Below are 20,022 nucleotides of genomic sequence, written 5' to 3'. Positions count from 1 at the left end.
TATTTCGTGACCTTCCGTATAATAATAATAATAATAATAATAATAATAATAATATTTATTTTCCAAAAGACATAGTACAATATTTATAGGAATAGTCGGGAAAACAAAAGGTATAAAAGTAAAAAGTAAAAAGATTGATAAGCTAGACAGTAACAGGCTTATCACCAACTACATATTAAAATATTCATCCAATGAATAAAAACATTTTCCAATTAAAAAATTTTTCAGTATCTTGTTGAATTTTCTACATTCATTGACATTTTTTATATCGTGGGGTATAGCCTGTTATAGATTCTCAGCCCCATACGATCAGGTGAGTTATAAGTGATTTTATATTTGCAAAATGGAATGTGAAAATGATTTTTTTGACGAGTGTTAACGTCATGCAGGTTTGCATTTCTGTTGAATTTAGTTTTATTTTCATGAACATAATTACAAAGTTCATATATGTAGAGTGAAAATAATGTCAATATGTTATATTTAACAAACAGTCCTCTAGCAGAGTTCGTGGAGGAAACGCCGACCACAATTCTTACAACTCTTTTTTGCATGATAAAAAAGTCATTTATTGAAGTGGAGTTGGCATACAAACAAATTCCATCCATGATTCGAGATGCTACTTGGGAGTGATATAAGGATAGTAGTTGAGGCTCCTCCAGGACCTGCTTGAGACTTCTGAACATATAGCATAAAGAATTCAATCTTTTATTCAAATAAGTGCAGTGACTTATCCAGTTCATATTTTCATCGACAACTAGTCCGAGAAATTTTACTTCGTTTATGTTACATATTAGTGTGTCACTAACGCAAACATTTAATGAAAGACAATTTTTTTGCCAATTATGAAATTTGACGATTTGGGTTTTCGTTGCATTCAGATATAAAGAATTTAGGCTACACCACTCGTTTATAGAACTGAGAACTTGTTCGCATTTCTGTTGTGCTGCAATTTCATCCTTGTCCGATATTATCACAGAAGTATCATCAGCGTACATGGTAGCAGGGATCCCTGTAAGGTATTTCTCAAGATCATTGGTATACAATAAAAATAAAATTGGCCCCAATATAGACCCTTGTGGAACTCCCATGTTAACCACTTTAGTTTCAGAATTAACGAATGTGTTTGCTCCGGAAATACGTTCCGAGATTTGTTCATACTGAGTACGTTAAGTTAAGAAGGAAGAAATCCAATTAAAAGCAGAGCCTCTGATTCCATAGTTGAACAACTTCGATAATAAAAGCTGATGATTAACACAGTCGAATGCCTTGCTGAGATCACAAAAGACCCCAGCAGGGCATTCTCCTGATTCCAAATATTCAATAACTTGGTTAAAGAACGAAATTGCAGCCGTATTCGTTGAAGGATTAATTCTAAACCCATGCTGATTTTCACTTAAAATATTAAAACCATCCAAAAATTTCAACAACCGTTCAACGAAAGAATATTCAAAGATATTTGAGAAGCTTGACGTTATTGTTATGGGACGATAATTATCCATTTCGCTAGTTGAACCCTTTTTATGAATTGGGATGATTTTCCCTGTTTTAAGGGAGTTGGGAAATGTTCCCTTTAAAAATGACAAGTTCACTAAAAAAGTCAAAGGTTTGATGATATTGTTCAAACATTTCTTTAGAAGGAAGAGTGGTATATCGTCATTTCCTGCAGAATGTTTGTTTTTGAGTTTACTCATTAAGAGTGCTTCTAGTTCTATCTCAGCAAAAGGATTGAGGTATATTGTGAAGTTATTGAATTGAATTTTAGGGAGATCTGTGGTTTCTACTTGAGCTTGATCAATTTTGTTAATGACTTCTGCTGGAGCATTTATGAAATAATTGTTCAGCAAAGTTGATACTTCACTAGCACTTTCATACACAACACCATCTTCAACGATTTCTATATGATGGTTTGGAGCGACTTTACGTTTACTCAATTCCGAGATGACCTTCCAGACAGTTTTGTTTACATTAACTGAATTACTAATTATGTTTTGATAGTAATTTTTTTTAGATTTTTTTATTAATTGATTATGCCTTTTTTTAGCTATATTGTACATACTATGTAATTAAGGGTATTGAGATTGTAACTGATGCAGGTCCTTCAATTGCATACTAGATTGTTTAACGTAATCTGTAACCCATTTCTTGTGTCGATTCTTTTTAATGTAACATTTTTTCAACGGAAAGTGAGACTCAAAGTGGAAAAGGAAAATTTTCATAAAAAAGTTAAAGGCATTGTTTATGTCCAACATGTCAAAAAGATCGGTCCAGTTTTCTTGAAAAAGCGCTCTATTGAAACCAAGAATCGCCTGGTCATTATAATTTCTCCTCATCTGAAAAGAGTAATTCTCTACAACTATCTGTTCAAAAGCTGTATCAAAAGCTTTTGCTAAGTCGAGAAATATACATAATCATTTCTCTGACTTATCTAAGCAGTCAACAATCCCTTTTGTAAGATCAATTACGGCATGTTGTGTGCTTAGATTATTTCTGAAACCAAATTGCCTGTTTGATATTATTTGATTTTTCTCAAAAAATTCCATAAGTCTGGATTTCAAACATTTTTCAAAAATTTTTGCCAAATTATTTATAACTGAAATTGGTCGATATTTACTAGGATCTTTTCTATTTCCAGATTTAAAGACAGGTGTTATCTAACTTTCCTTCCATTGCTTTGGTATCACCCCTTTTGAAAAGGATAGATTAATGATGTCTGTCAGTGGTGAAATGATGTGCATATGTATTAATTTGATTGTATTCACAGTTAGGCCGTCAGGACCAGCTGAAGTTTTATTTTTTAAGTTAGATACGTGTTCAATGATTTCATTTTCTGTGACAGGTCTCAGATGAATTGAAGATGAAACATATTGTTTTTCTATTGATTCATTGGGTTTCAGTTGATCATCCTTATTTATGTTTTCTGCCATTTCTTTGCTTATGTTAGTAAAGAAATCATTCAGTATGTTTACTTCATCTAGATTATTTATAGTTTCAATGCCTTCCTATTATAGATTGGAATGTTTTTTAGTTCATGTTCATTTTATTTAGTATTATTTGAAGAGCAGTTTATAATTTAAAAAAATATTTTTGTTTCTTTCAGTAATCTATTTAGCATATTTCGATATTGTGAGTACTCTGTTTCATTTTCAATTGAAGAATTTTTTATTAATTTTTTTTAACAGTCCCTATATTTGATTGATTTAATGAGCCCTGTTGTGATCCATGGTTTAATTTTTTTAGAATATAGAAAATAGTTTCTGTACATTTCGTTATATTCTCATTAATTTTATCTATGAATAGGTCGTAGCAATGTTGAACATCTTCATTCAAAAAAATATTTTGCCAGTTTTCTTTTCGTAAGAGGTGGTTTAGCTTGGTGTGGTCCAAAAAGCTATTTTGTATTCCCTTGTTTTGTTCCCTTTTTTGTTTTTCATCGTATGATACAGATAAGAATGTTGAATAGTGATCAGATCTATTCGTTTCAATAACATATGCATTGATATTAGTTGTTACCTTATTTTTTCTGACAAAAATGTGATCAATTGTTGATTTAGAGTTTTCAGTTTCTATTGTTGTTGTATTGATATAGGACATGAAGCCGTTTTCATTAAGAACATTTATGTAGGTAATTATTCACATCAAGAGATTCCTCATTTTGTAAATTGATATTTAGGTCGCCCATAAAAATTTTTGTTTAGTTTCTCCAAGCAATTAATAATATCATTTATGCAGCTAATTATATTTGTTGATGGAGGTCGATATGAGGCTGTAATGTTTATATTATATTTATCACTATTTATAGACAGATCTATATATCTATAGGAAACTTTTCCTGATAAACGGATTGGTCCCAGGGAAGCAATTGAATGGCCAGCTAGATCTCCCGATATGACCCCACTTGACCTAAAAAATGTAATCCACAAAAATAGGCCGCCAAATATCAAAGAGTTGCAAGAAAGAATAAGGCATGAAATTTCTACCATTCCTCCTCACATGATTTTAGATTCACTAAAAAATTTTGTTCAGCGAGTTCATTACCATCAGGAATGATAAACACTTTGAGCACCTTATTAAATAGAATTCCAAAGAAAATATTTGTTCAATAAATTGATGGATGTAGCTGTTACTACGTGGTAGGAAATCATGATGAAGAAATGAGAATTGAGACTTTCTATGTTTTTTACCACTTTTATTTGTGATTAACGTTACTGCAGTTTGATTACTGGAGTTTGAAAATGTCCTTATAGGAAGAAACTGCAGTAACGTTAGTTACAAATAAAAGTGATAAAAAACATAAAAAGTTTCAATTCTCATTTCTTCAAGATATTTGTTGTTTATTAAAACTTGTGTTCTCTCTTCTTCTCCTGGCATAACTATTATATTCATAAAAATTTAAATATCCTGGACATTAATCAAAAAATACATTTTATCGTTTCATGCATTTTTATCAAGCCTGAACAATAATGCTTTTTTATTTTCTGTAAAACAATTATAATTAAATTGTAATCATATCCACATACTCCACCTTGTATGACTTTCACAATAAGTATCCATCATTTCGTGTTTTTCTTTACTTAATTTGAGAGTGGTAAAAAGTTACTTACAAAATTCGATATCTCGAATACGGTTGAATTTAGAAAATGATGTGCTAATCAGTTTTGTTCAGAATTTTGAGGAGAATTGAAATATGGAGTAATATACACTGTGTTCTATTAAAGAAAAATCAACTTTATTTCTTCAAGACTTTTTCACCGATCCTGTATACTCAATTTTTATTTAGTGTGATAGATTTTATCAAAAAAAAATCTGTTAGCCTACAAATGTTTCAGTCCGACTGTTATAATTTCACACACAAAAAAATCATGCTCAGTTCATAACCAAAATGTGAAAAGGAGGAAAGAATTCTTGTTATTTTCAATATTATTTTTTGAAATGATGTACTATTCATCACAACGAAAGTCATCACTACTGAGCCTGTAATGTTCTGCACTGATGATGGTAATTTTTTCACGATGCTTCCAAAAATATTCAGGTTTCGTTTCGGAATAGTTGCTCGTATACATTACCAAATTAAGAACACCAAGAATTGTTGCTAACGACTTCTGTTACATTTACCGCTATGAGAGAATCTGGTATTGTCACATGGTGAATTACACTTTGTGAGCGTTTTATTACTTTCCGGAAACTGATGACAAAAATGGAACCATTGTTGGGAACAAATGCACAAATTTGCGAAGGAATACATATTGGATAATTCATTCATTTAGGGAAGAGGCATGGCTTTTTTCATCCAAAAAAAAATGTATCAGATGAGAATTTACGAGGGTGGCCTCAGTAATACCCAGTCTGACCTAGAGATGGCGGTAGTTGTTTGAAAAAAATCACTGTATTAGATAATACAAAATCATATGTTTCAAGTTTGAAGACGCTGCGTTGTTTAATATTTGTTTGGCAGCCGTCAATAGCGAACGTAATGTGATTCGATACTTTAATTTGAAAGGCCTCAGCCCAACCAATATGATATCCAGATGAACTGGATTCTACTCTGGGTGAGTCTGCTCCTTTGTTTAAAACAGTAAAATATTATGTAGCAGAGTTTAAACGAGGCCGTACGAGCTGCCAAGACGAGCATCGCAGTGGTCGACCAAATGAGGTGATGACTCCAGAAACGGCGAAGAAAATCCACAAAGCGGTATTGAATGATCGTCGAATGAAAGTACGAGAGCTAGCAGACTTAGTAGGCATTTCAAAAAGTGCGGTATGTCGTATATTATCTGACAATTTGGTAATGAGAAAGCTCTGTGAAAGTTGGGTGCCGCGTTTGCTCACACTCGAGCAAAAACCGTGTCGCGAAGATGTTTCAATTGAGTGTTTAGCGAAGATTCACAGCAACAAAGCAGAATTTTTGCGATGTTTCATAACCATGGATGAAACATAAATCCATCACTTTACACCCGAGACAAAAAAACAATCAAAACACTGGACTCATCAGGGAGAACCGGCTCCAAAGAAGGAGAAGACCGTTTCATCCGCAGGCAAAGTCATGGCATCGGTTTTTTTAATACGCGTGGAATAATTTTTATTCACTATCTTAAAAAAGTTGAAACTATCAACGGCGAGTATTATGCGAATTTATTGCAACATTTGAGTGAAGAAATCAAGCAAAAATGACTGCAGTTGACTAAGAAAAAAGTGTTTTCTGTTCGCAAACTTCCATTCTCTCAAAAAAAGCAACATTGAAGTATCAAAAAATATGAATAATTCATCAATTCTTTCGAATGTGACAAATTGCCGAAGACGTACGTTTGTATAGCTGTCTCTGTTTGAAGAACATAGTGCAAACGAGCATCCAAAGAATAACTCTCTCTAATTAAATACAAACGCTTGATGAAGAAAAGTATGCTATATAAAACATTCTGTTTCATCGCTCCAAGGGTAGACGTGGTATTCACAAAGAAGAAGAACAGTGAGAAAATCAAATAATTAAATAAAAATTTTACACAGAAATTTCACTGAATTAGAAAAGGCAACGTTATTCAAACAATTTGCACTTGATGCTGACACGACATTCTAAACAATGTATCTGACTGAAGTATTTTTGTTTTATTTTTTGCACATAATACTAGATATACAGGTGACATTGCAGTTTCGTGGTGTATTCCCCTTCGTTGGTAAACAGATATTGGATTGAGAACTATTTGTTTGAGAAAGTTAGCGTAATTGAATTTGAACCCTCTGATGTTTCAGAACTTGTTTCAAAATTGCTATTGGGTCTATTAGCAACCGCAGTTATATACCATGTATGCTATTTCCTCATTGATTTATTCTGGAATAATTTCAGGTTGTCGGAAGCAATGGTTTGGTGGTAGTGTCTGCTAGAAGTTCCGATTTGAATCACTTTGAGTTTTTTTTTAACATTTGCAGTTCATTCTTATCAGTAACGAAAAACATATTAGTAGTAAAAAGCCCAAGGAAATTGGATATTACAAAATTCTAATTTAATTATTGTATAATAATAATGATAATATAATAATAACTTTATTCACAACGTATACAAATTAGAGTACAATTAAAACAAAATATGTGAACAAAGTGGTTTGGCGATAAGAGCAGAGCTCTTGTTAACTCTGAACCATTGAAGGCAATGTATTTTCATTAAGTATAAATGGAAAGGATACTACGGTTTTGAATGTTTCCCTATAGATACTTTCCAAAATAAAAACGTGCTTCACCCAAATAAGTACTTTGCTGCGATTATTTGAAATTCTGACAATATGAACAATAAATATCATGGTTCAGTCAAGCAGGCAATTTACTATTATTTTTTTGTTCAGGTGGTTTTCATCGGAGATACGTCAGATTATGTTCCTGTGCCTTCTCTACGATCCATAAATCCTCAGACTGCCGAAGATGATATAGACTGGCAACATCCATTGGACACGTGGGATAGGGAATATCGAAGATTCCGATTCAACAACACGAGAGTTCAACGTAAGTAAAAAAAAATCTCCACGGCGGGGAATCGAACCCCGGTCTCCCGCGTGACAGGCGGGGATACTGACCACTATACTACCGAGGATTTATCTGTCTACCTGAAATTTTTAAATATATACCTCGAGAAATAACTTAACCGATGATAATTGAATATTGATAGTGATTTGAGAATAAATAAAACAATATTGAAAATATTCATTGGAAAAAATTATACGAACATCAATAAATCTATAAAAATAGGTATTTTTATGTGTATGCTTCAAACGTAAATGAGTAGGTACATAATATTTCCAATCAAGAAATGGAGAAAACACAGCATTATTTAATATTCCAGTAAGCATGCAAAAATTTGAATAAATACAACAATGCTGATGAGTCGACTGCGGAATCGGGACTTCTATTGAAACTGAAGGAGAAACTTGAGTCGAAACTGCATACCTTCGTAATAGGTAAACGTATACATAGTTACCTAAACCTACCTATATACGTATATAGGTATAAATAAATGGCATTAGGCATTCAAAGAAAGTTACCTAATAGATAAATACATAAGTAAATAAATACTCTACTCTCAGTTTCCCATGACGGTATCCATGTACAGTATACTGTAGACATGAAATAAACTACTTATATACAACGTGACTCACGGTCGATGGTAGGTTAGACGTTTCTGGAAAACGCAAAGCATGATGTTTCTGAAAATTTCACCTCTCACATTTCCTTACCTGTTAAAATATTTTCAGCATTGCGGCGTTGCCACTTCCATCAAAAAGTCCTAGCAACTTTATTTTTTTAAATTTAACACCCCGTATATTAATACATTTTTGGAATGGCTCTAGTATTTTAATACTTTTTTGTTAGTTAATAATCTCCTATACCCTATCTCCATCTATTTTCGAGATAAAAAATAAATTGTGCTAACTATGATCCAAAACATAGCCTTAATTGAAATTAAGTAGGTACATTAGTACTCTCAATTCATGAAAAGTTGATATATTCAAATAACACCATCTAGTCCATATCATACAGGGCGTGCTGAAATTACTATTATTTTCATTGGGTAAGAAGTAGTCAAAAGTTCATTTTTTCAAAAGAAACCCCCAGTATATTACTCGGTAAATTGAAAGATGGTGAAAAATGCTTCAAGATGATATACATGTACCTATACCTAAATCGTCGAATTTTCTTAATAAAGCCGTTTTTGTGGAAAAATAGTTATTCACGTTTTACCTACAAGTGTTGAAAGTGGCATTTTATTTTGTGAGTGGGGATTATTGCAAAACGAGCGTCAGCAAGTGGAGCAAACCCACGAGCAAAATAAAATCACTTTTAACAAATGTATCATACAATACAATATAGTAGGTTTCAGGGTACATGGTATTGGCCGAGAATTGGGCTAAACGATTATAATAAAACCAATTAGACCCGAATTAAATAAAGGGAGGGAGACCCAATTTTACACGACACTACACAATGGGACTAAATCAAGTACCTAGGTACCTAGTTTATTGCAGTTGATAAGCCAATACCATTTAGAGTGAAATATACTATACCCTGAAGTCCTCAGGAATAATTAAATATCACTCAAAGAACACATGAAAAAATAATCTCATTTTGGTGTCAAATAGTTCCCTTTATGACCATATTTTCAAGTAACTGATGTTACATGTTACTTGACTTCGTGAGGTTAGCTATAGATAATACTAACTCAAATAATATTACACGGGGAAGTAGGAGTCTCTCAGGATAAATTTACCGACCCAATATGAACGGTATTCGATTGTAATCAATCATATGTGGAGGCTGCAGTTATCTTCCTTATAGATTTTGTATTTTTTTGATAAATGACAAATTATCTCCTCTCAAGTTAATTCCTAGCAAATAATTCCAAAAATCATCTTCTGCCACTGAAAAATTGAAAGGTATATACCAATTACCACTGTGCCCTAAGTAAGTATATCAAAGAATACCTACCAATAGTTCAAATGAATTTCATCCTTAGAAGTCTGTTTCTGTTTTTCCGTTAAACGGTATAGGTATTTTTTCTGCTATTATTCAACATACATGTTTCGCCCTATATATTGGAATCTAGTGATTACTAACCGTACGAAAGTTGTGCAGAGAGACGGCAGTTATCAATTTTTCCGGAGCCATAAAAGATCAGTGTCAATGTCAGTGTTCTCGATCCCATGTATGTGAAATTGGAGGAAAAATGTTGTTGAAGTAAATTCATCAATGGTCACAAATCACAAATGTTCTTACTAATAGTTCAAATGATTCTAACTACATTTTCAAATGAATTTCAGCCTTATGAGTCGAGTTATCTGTTTTATTCAATCAATTAAAACTGATCAATTCAAATACAACATTGTACAATTTCAATAGCCATTTCACCATTTGCGATTATTAAAAACGTTATAGGTATTTTTCTATTATTAACATACACGTTGAAGCAAGTATTGCCCTCTATATTGTAATTACTACCGTATGAACGTTGTATTGCAGAGAGACGGCAGTTACCTATTTTTCCGAAGACATAAAAGATCAGTTGTCTGGGTGTGAAATTGTAGGAAAAATTATGTTAAAGTAAAATTATTTTAACACAAATGTTCTCATATCATAAAAGAAGAGATAGATTTTCACCCAATTTTAATAACTTACCAGTGAAAGTGGAATCAAGTGTAACAGAAGTAATATAAATGATCACCATATATTGCTTAAAGACGAAAATGATGACAATTGCATAGTAATAAAAAATTTACGGATATAAAAACATCGTGAATTAACACTTGTTAGAAATTATGAAAACTTCTTGATTTGGAAGAAAATAATTATTATACCAGCGAGCAGTTTATAAATCAAGTTATGAAATGTATATGTATATGAAGGTAATTATACAATAAATTGGATGATCATCTCACTAATACTATGAACGTAAAATGCTCAAACAAATAATGTGACATGACTGAAATATGGGAACTAAATAGAAAATTATTCTTTGTTCGTTTTAAAGAATTGTTGAAAAAAAGGATTGCAAAATTTTCAACAGTTGGTTGCTGGGGATGGTACATATTATTTCCGTTTAATAGTAAACAACGCCTACACAAACAAATTCTAGAAAACAAACTTTTTCTCAATAAGAAATGTATACGATTACCGACACAATCTGAAACACCACAATGTCTTAACCGACATTTATTTTTTTGTTTAAATGAATACATATGTTTTGAATAAATTAATAATATGCACGTATTCGATTTTTAAAGACCGTCCTTAACAATTACCTTCAAATACTAATGCTGAAACTTGAAATTGTCATCTTGTGCTAAAAAAATGATGTAACTTTCATCTAGGAAAAACATTTTTTGACTCCTATTTCACAATGTCAACTACCATACAGACAGAAGTTCATGTCTGCTAATATCATTGATAACCTATTCCTTAAATAAACATATTGTAAGTAACCAGCTACTAACTATAGTATGTATTGTGAACTAAGTATGATTAATTTAATGATGGTCTTCAGTGGTAGCGTCAGATATTTACCGAGAGAAGGTTGCGATCAACTAACGGTAAGCGAAATATAATCAAGAGATCATATCCTGATCACATCACTCGCTACAGTTTGGATCAGTTAAGACCCTACTGAAGACAATTTGAATTGAGTTACCATGTCAATAGATAACATAACTCTGAACTATAAGTAGGTAAGCTTATTTAACGCCATCTCTCGAGGAAAACCCAATACTTCATAGGAACATTCTCTCTCTAAAATTGAGAGAGAAATCAACGGGTGATGGCGCCAGTGTGTTTTACATGCAAAGTTGAGACAAAACAGCTGCGCTGATAAAACTTTGAATTTTTCGATTTTACCTGAGAACTTTCATAACTATACTTTTGGCTGACAAATATATTTTCCTGCCTTACTCTTCTTACTTGATAAAATATACTTACCTAAAAGGTATGAGAAGCTTGCTTGAGAATAAATACTGAAAAACATTTGCTTAGTTCAACAAAAATTTATAAATTTAGGAAATTCTAAATGAACACCAGTCGGTCTGTCCATACCCTAAATGCTCGAAGAAGTAGGTATGCAATTTTGCCTAATTTTTGTGCTAGTATGCTTGGGTTTTTCCTATAAGTTGGATCAACACTGTTATAACTGTTCCTCAAGAATTACGAATGTTCAAATGAAGAAAATGTATCGTAAATGTTTCAAAACATTTACTTTGTTTTTTTTACATAATGTTGCCAAAAAATAGACTTTATTCTAGAATTGTGATTATGTGCAAAACCAAATCACTTTTCTTATTGAATAACGTGCTACATCATACCCTTTCATCAGAGATTCTCTTCTATTGTGAAATTACTTATTTTAAAATACATTATTTAAAGAAATCAGAAAATTTGAATTATGACCTAAAAACGAATGAAAAATAGGATGGCCATCAAGTCCGCATCTCATGGGATGTGATTTTATGAATAGTTTTGATGAATAACAAAAAATTAGTAGGTAATGAAGAAAAGAGAATTGAAACATTCTATGTTTTTTACCACTTTTATTTGTAACTAACGTTACTACTGCAGTTTCGCCCTATACAAACTTATACATTAAAGTACCTATAGTTTAATGTGTAAGTTTGAAAATGTTTAGTTTAATGTATAAGTTGGAAAATGTCCTTAAAAGGACGAAACTGCAGTAACGTTAGTTACAAAATAAAAGTTTCAATTCTCTTTTCTTCTTTATGATTTCCTACCACGTAGTAACAGCTACATCCATCAATTTATTAAAAAATTAGTAGTTACGTGCTATTTGAATTAAAAAAAAACATGAGTGGGGTTATTTCTATTTTTTGAGAACCTATCCATAAAAATGCAAAACGAAACAACATCATATAGAAAAATGAAAATACATTTTCAAAATACTGTTTTTGGCTACAAAATATATTTACAAAAACTTTGAGGGTGGTGAATTGTTTTCGATGAGACATCCAACACATTTTACATGCAATGTAAATGTCAGTATCTCATAGTATCGGAAACATGGAAAGCATAGTGCATATTTGAGAAGTGTAATAGAAAGTATTTTTTTTTTAATAAATTAAGGGACGTAGCTGTTGCTATTACGTGGTAGGAGATCATCATAAAAAATGAGAAATAAAACTTCCTGTCTTTATACCACTTGTATGTCCCTTATAGGTTATAGGACATACAAGTGATATAAAAAAAAATATGAAGTTTTATTTCTCATTTTTAGAAGGTATATTCTTTCAAATCATCCGCTTATAAAATCATATCCGTAATTGAAGATTCAATTTAAATTTTCGACTCGAAATTTGAACCCAAGATTTCTAGGTTAGAAATTTCGACATATCAATTCGAATTCTCAAGAGCCAAATTATGTGGAAACTTCTGCGATTCCGTATTTCAGGGTTTGGGATTCTATAAGATATCGGAAAGGAAATTATAATAGATCAATATACAGTGTGACCCATTTTTAATGGAAACACCCCCCTAAAATTTGAAGCTGTAAACCGATTTTAATAATTTTTTTTTGAAATGTCAAATACTAAAAGGTCTACCTTGGGACAAAATTTGAAATGTTTATTAAAGTTTCAGGGCATACTACGATATTTTTTCTTAGTCGAAAATCGGGATTTTTTATTAGCGACTTTTTTTTGAAAAAATCACTACGCCACTGGATTCAGAGTGCCTCTAAACAGGTGTGGCCAAAATTTCATGAAAAAATATTCATTATTAACAAAGTTATGACAACTCAAAAATTCGAAAACTCACACAGCTTAACAGTTACAAAAAACACCCTATACAAATCGTACTCGTATTAGCTGCGGTCCGTAATTGAAAATTTAAATTTTCGACTCGAAATTTGAACCTAAAATAGAAATTTCGACATATCAATTAGAATTCTCAAGAGCCAAATTTTGTGGAAACTTCTGCCATTCCGTATTTCAGGGTTTGGGATTCTATAAGATATCGGAAAGGAATTTATAACAAATCAATATATAATTAAACATATGAGCATAATTATACACATTACACATATTATAGACGTACGACGAAGTTTATTCAGCGTGTAATGACTTTATTATGAATAGATTTTTTAAATAAACCACTCAGAATACCTCGTATCCATCCTCATTGGATATATCCAGTGAGTGAACGATCATCGTTGACAAATATACACGTAAATGCATATTGTCTGCCTCACGCTCAGAACACGAGGTTTCAACTCGTCATCATGGTTGCGACAACTCTACATTTGAGTAGAGAGTATGCGAAGATCTACTACAGAAATGATCCTGTGAAGTATGATCTTACCGTTGAACGGATTTTCAAATGTATTTGAAGGTTTCTTGCGAAGTAATCTTAGTATAGTGGAAGTGCTGCCATCTCTCAACAAAAAGCTGTTTCAACTTTCATAGACAATGCTTCAGCGCCATTGCACAGTAAAATAAAACGTCATTGAGAAGCAGCGCGAATAGTCATAGAATTGACTTCATGAATTGAAAAAGCGGAAAAAATGTAAATGTGTGTTTTGAAATATCGTTTGGTTTTTGTTTACAAACTTTGACTTACATTGATAAATACAATATTATACGGGATGTTCTGTAAGTGGTGATTTCAATCTCAATTGGTTGTCTTTTTTTGAAAAAAAAATCATAAAAACTTTGTCTTAACTTTCTTTGTTTTCAGAAAAGCAGCATGCAGCAAACAGATTTTTTGCATAAATTAGAAGAGACTTGAACAAGGGCGTTTCCAGCGAAGGGCAGAGGGGGCTGCTGCTCCCCCTGTAAGCTCAAAAATAAAAAGATAATTGAAATAAAATCACAATTGACAGAAAGACATAATAGAAAATGAATCACAGAGCCATCTGACTTGAAATAGTTGAAGTAAACCTGAAGAGCTCTCACTATAATCAGTGCACTCAAGCACGCCAGAGGGTTCTGTAGCGTCACTTTGCCAGTGGTGTCTCTCGAACACTTACACACACACTAGAAACAATTTCTCTTTCTATCTATCTTTTTCCACTTATATACAAGCATGACCGACGACCGCGTTGAGTTCAGTGTAGTACAAGTACTGAGTACTTGTACTAAACAAATAAGAAAACAGTTTGCGAGTTGGTAAATTAAACTGTGATATTGTGATACACATAAGTTATACTACGGTCGATTGTCGAAACGTGGATTTCATAGGAGACCAGATTCTGCGAAATCTGCGTATCAGTAGCAGAACTGGACCTGTGGCTTAACTTATGGAGGAAAAAAAGTTCAACTGATGGCAAATTGAAGGATATTGAAGTAATTGACCTTTTAAATGAAGCCAATGTTTTTCTCCGCCATGAGGCAAGCTCTTTCAATTCTGATTGCAATTCCACCAGTGACGGCTCGTGCATTGGAGAACAGGGGAGGCTAAAGTCATAAAGACTATATACACACAGAAAATCCCGTCGGAGGCACATACATTTTTTGGGGTACCACACCTATTTACAGCAAAATCCGTAATTCGACCGATTTTCCCTAACCTGATTAATTAAAGAAATTATGGCCTCTTTTTGAGCTGTATCTAAAGCTGTTGCTATATTTTGTTTGCTAAACAATTTTAATTTACAAGACGAAAATATATGCTCCTTAGATTTAAAATGTCTTTCTGTAGAACGAGGTAAATTTTTCAAATCGGAGTGTTCCATTTTAGACCTCGTTTGGTATTCGGTTTGTACGGAAAATAAAACACAAAAAAGTTTTTCTCGTTCAATGGAGCCGGTAAACCAGTCGCTTTTATCGTACCAACTAATATTAAATCCTCAATTTTGTCGATTATCTGACGCTTTAATTGAAATTAAATTTGGTTTATGTTTAGTCTCAAAATACTCTAAGGAAGAAGAAATTAAAGTAGTTCAATTTTCAGATGAAATAATTTTCTGCTAAAAATATGTTTATTATTTATTGGACATTTCTTTTCACATTTACCATATGAGTTTATTGTTGATTAAAAAAAAACATTTTTCTGTCTTTATCGAGTCACTGTGAACTAATTGTTTTTTTTGAGTTACTCTACAGATCCTAAATAAAAAAAATAAAATTCTAAATAAGTAAATGAAGAATATCAATAATTATAAATAGACTCCAAACTATGTTTTTTATACTATTCAGCTCAACTAAAATTAGTTTAGGCACTTTCACATCCAAAATAATATTTTATACCAAATTTAATAAATAAAAAGTATTGGAAAACTATGGAATAGACTTCTAATTATCATTTGTTGTATATTTTGCCTAACAAAAGTTCTTAATTTTCATTTTTCAATTTTCACTACTAGAGTACTTTCCTCAGTTGGAGCTAATTATTATCATGAATAGTGTTATTGAGGGACAGTGTTTTCAAAATGTAAGATATATATTTCTACCAACTTTAGTAAATGAACAATATTAGAAAACTAGAGAATAGACTCATAATTATGATGTTTTATACAGGAGCTATTATTTCAAACTGCCAAATAAAATGTGTAATTTAATTTTGTTCATAAAATATTATAAAGACAGAATGAAATAAAATACGATACATGTCACCTACCGGACTTAAACGTAAAATACTACCCAGTCATCAACACCAGCGCCCAACGTTCAGCAAGTTCTGTTGGATTTGATATAACAGCATGCAGCAAAAAACAGAACATAACATAATTTTATGTTGAGCATATTAGTCACACTCGATGTAAATATTAATTTTTATTACAAATTCGCTGGTAGGTACGTCACTGTCCCCAACACTTTCAGTACTTATAGTTGCAGTTGAAGTTTCATTTATATTACTTAGATATTCAATAAACTAGCTCCTTCTGAAAATAAATCACCACACTCCTTTATTCTAGCTAGAGTGTAAGATCACTTAAAAAAATGGAATATTTTTATTACAATCAAATAAGTACTGTTCGCCCTTACGGTGGCGCCGACCCTGGGTATTTGGGATAAATTAAGCATTCATTCTTCCCCGCAAACCAGTAATGTATATCTATCCGAAATATTTTCCCCTAGGAAAAAACTCCCGAAGAATATTTTTGACTACTAGAAATATTTTGATCTTTTTAAAACTTTTTTGTATAGATTATTCACATTTGGATCGCTCTTTACACGAGTGCAGATCTCGGGAATTATATATTTTAGCGGTAGATGGCGTGTTGTTAACCACAACGCCTTACATGTTTTTCCACAGTTTAAGTCGATAGGAACTGCGGAGTTTTTTATTTCGTTATCCCTTATCACTTACCGGCCCTTGGATAAGATCCAAGTAATTTATGGAGGGTTGTAGCTCAGTATGGTCTTTGGCTCTCTACTGGGGTTATGGGGGCTTGCTCCACCTCCGTCGTGGGTTGTCCCGACAATGTAGTTCTTTCGGGATCGGCTCATTTATAAAACCCAAACATACCAATTATTTTCAATATTATTAAACTGTTGGCCATATTCGGACACTAAGCAAACTGAAAGTAAGTCGTGAAATTGCCACATTACAAAGATTCATTGGAAAGTGCGGTAAAAATTTTTGCAAAAATGTTATAACGGAAACTGTAGTGAACTGCTAGGGCGAGAGCTCTGCGCTTACGATGTTATATGCCTCGCATAGGTTACAGACACAATACATTTCACTATTATGATAACCTGATTTTAACCTACATGTGTGTAGAATTAACGTAAATTTTCAATGCAATCGTTTTACGGTTCAAGTAGTATTTATAAATCAAGTTTCAGACAATTTTTTTTTTCGAAATTATCAATATTTCGTGCCATCATCATTTCCGTTGTTACCATTTGTTGAAATGTGTGCGCCTATTACATGTACCTACCTCTGTTAACTACAAAAGTTATGAGTAGATGGCGTGTTTTGTTGAACGCAACGCGTTGCGTATTCATACACAGTCTTAGTCCACAAAGACAGGGGGAATAGCTATCTTCTTTATCGCTTCTCGGCCCTTGGCTAAGATCAAAGTGTAGTATCTGTTCTTATCAGCTTAATATCTGATACGCCCCGCATGCGGGGCCAGTATATTAAACTTATTTTTGGAGTTTGATGGAGGGTTTAGGGGCTTGCTCCACATCCGTCGCGGGTTGGCCCGGCATTGCAGTACCGCCGGGATCGGCCCATTTTTATAAATCTAAACAAAAAACTCGATAGATTAACGTGGTTTTGTTCCTAATATTACTGCAATTTCGCTGGAATACGTAACAAAGAACTTGCATTATGAAGTTTAAGTAAACAAGTGTTGTATAAGCACATCTTTACATTTAATGATTTTTCATTGTATAAGCAGAAACACAAGGAATTTGCCTTTGTTTCGTTTTCATTTTTTACCCTATGTAGCTGATCTTACCATATATTAACTTCAGTGTCACTATTTTTCGGGTTTGAGGCGCCGTCGATTTGTGGAATTTCTTGACATTTCACTGCGAGTATGATAATGACACTCTTAGATCAAAAAGCCGGTCAATAGTAGTTTTAATCATTGAAAATGGAATAGTAGTATCACTGTTTCAAGTGCAAGACCTACCTAGGAAAAGAAAGTATAAAGTTTGAAAATGAATTGCAACTACCTACAAATCAACAACCACAATATTTTACCTATTAGTTGAGTGAACAATCGCGAATCGCATGTCATCAATCATTGTTTAGGTCGATCCACTTTCCACTGTTTCCCGTTTTAATATCATGAGAATAAACATTGTATTCACAACTATTAAAATACGTATTTCTTTCAGATATTGAAGCGGAATGTCAAGATGATTACATGAAAATAAGAGTAGGATTCAATGGAACATTTAGCGGTTTAGTCTACTCTGCAGGTGGGTAATCATCCATAATTAAGTTACAAAGGCTAAAAGTACCTCAGTCGCCCTTCTAAAAAGATTTTGTGAACGAGCTCCAAGTACGATATAAAGAAACAGCAAAATTTTCAATTGTTGTACTTGTCACCAGAAAATCCAACTCATGATCTAAACTAAACGAAACAATGATTATAGGTACCTACTGTCTCTAATAACGCGAAAAACCTTAGATATTGTAGATACTATGAAGATCAGTAAAGGAAATGAAAATGCAGAACAATCATCTAAATCTAAAACCAATTTTTATCAATACTGATTTGACTTTTTCAAATCAACTTATCGAAAAAGTTGAAAGATGAATTTAAGAAAAAAAATACAGGAAAAATTATTCAGGAGATTGCAAAAAAATAGAGCATAATCGAATTTATGTTGAAACTAAATTACTGAAAGTAGTATTCTGTCCTCATTATATTACTCTGCTCCTGATTATATTACTCATCTCCTGATGACGCCTGTTTCCACCAAGAAATAGGCGTCATCAGGAGATGAACTATACTGACCACAAGGTAGTATAGTTCAAGACTTTTATTGTAAAAGTAGGATTCAACAACAACCGACCCAACATTTTTCATGGCACGGGAAACACACCATTCAATACGGCCTCTGTTTTTATACCGAACACGTTACCATTCTGTAAACTGTTTATATGAAACAATTCAGAATAATGTGTATTCAACAGGTTTATCACGATTCTCAAGAATCGACCAAATTTTTCAAAAATACTGAGTCAGTTTCGTGGTTCAATGGGTTAGGTTAGGTTAGGTTAGGTTACATCGACTAAGGGGATAATGAACTGATTCATTAAAAAATAAAAAGGTATATTCTTTGAATTTTTAATGAATATTCAGTAAATATGTACTCAGGACATTTACCGAGGTATACGAGGTTTGTTAAAAAAATAAGGTGAATTTTCATTTTTCTCAAAAAATATTTTTTGGTGAAAGCGGAAAGTTGTAACGATAATTACAAAACCTTTACATTTTTTGCCCTCTATTCCTTCTTAGTTGATGGAAGTGAAGTGGTCATATTAAGCAATCTTTGCTCTTTGCTCATTTTGTAATGATGAATATCTACTACCTAGGTAATTTCGAAATATTAGATATTTGATTTATTTATAATTTATAGGTTACGCCTACGACCCGGATTGTATGTATATAAATGGAACAGGAAGAGACTATTACGAATTTTTCATTCAGTTAAACAGATGTGGAACACTGGGAAAGAATACACACAGTGAAGAAAATAGAAAAACGCCAACAGTAAGTTTTCTAACCGGTCTATTATATCAATATTGTTTGGTATCAGCCCGGGTAGCTCAGTCGGTAGAGCATTGGACTTTTAATCCAAGGGTCCAGGGTTCAAGTCCCTGCTCGGGCGGTATTTTTTTTCGAGTAATAGTCGTCTGTATTGCACTGGTTACAAGAAATATAATGGGAATATAATGACCATCTTTTTTTCAGAAAAACTTTATGTGGAACACAGTTACTGTTCAATACAATCCACTGATTGAAGAGGAATATGACGAACATTTCAAAGTGACTTGCGAATATGGATACGACTTTTGGAAAACTGTTACCTTTCCATTTCTAGACGTTGAGTAAGTAGTCAATACGTTATGTATTGCAGTGACTGA

General features: G+C 32.6%; 1 protein-coding gene and 4 non-coding genes across 5 annotated transcripts in view; 3 read left to right on the top strand and 2 right to left on the bottom strand.

Annotated features, from left to right (window-relative positions):
- Nucleotides 1-20,022, top strand: part of LOC111502387 (uncharacterized) — a 63,705-nt gene that overhangs the window by 32,337 nt on the left and 11,346 nt on the right. Inside the window, exons 4-7 of the mRNA XM_023156473.2 lie at nt 7,332-7,488; nt 18,264-18,347; nt 19,515-19,648; nt 19,850-19,986. Coding sequence (XP_023012241.1) covers nt 7,332-7,488; nt 18,264-18,347; nt 19,515-19,648; nt 19,850-19,986 — 512 coding nt within the window. The remainder of the gene's footprint in view (nt 1-7,331; nt 7,489-18,263; nt 18,348-19,514; nt 19,649-19,849; nt 19,987-20,022) is intronic.
- On the bottom strand, nt 7,505-7,576 carry TRNAD-GUC (transfer RNA aspartic acid (anticodon GUC)). The gene has a single exon. It is a non-coding gene; the product is annotated as a tRNA-Asp (tRNA).
- On the bottom strand, nt 13,621-13,828 carry LOC111502393 (small nucleolar RNA U3). Its single transcript, XR_002721725.1, has one exon. It is a non-coding gene; the product is annotated as a small nucleolar RNA U3 (small nucleolar RNA).
- LOC111502389 (U2 spliceosomal RNA) lies at nt 17,466-17,657 on the top strand. Its single transcript, XR_002721722.2, has one exon. It is a non-coding gene; the product is annotated as a U2 spliceosomal RNA (small nuclear RNA).
- Nucleotides 19,694-19,766, top strand: TRNAK-UUU (transfer RNA lysine (anticodon UUU)). The gene has a single exon. It is a non-coding gene; the product is annotated as a tRNA-Lys (tRNA).

This window comes from Leptinotarsa decemlineata, unplaced genomic scaffold (genome assembly GCF_025532065.1).
Source record: "Leptinotarsa decemlineata unplaced genomic scaffold, Ldec_3_MD MMD2_tig00026282_RagTag_RagTag, whole genome shotgun sequence".
Lineage (NCBI taxonomy): Eukaryota > Metazoa > Arthropoda > Insecta > Coleoptera > Chrysomelidae > Leptinotarsa > Leptinotarsa decemlineata.
This window is presented reverse-complemented; position numbering and strand designations above follow the sequence as displayed.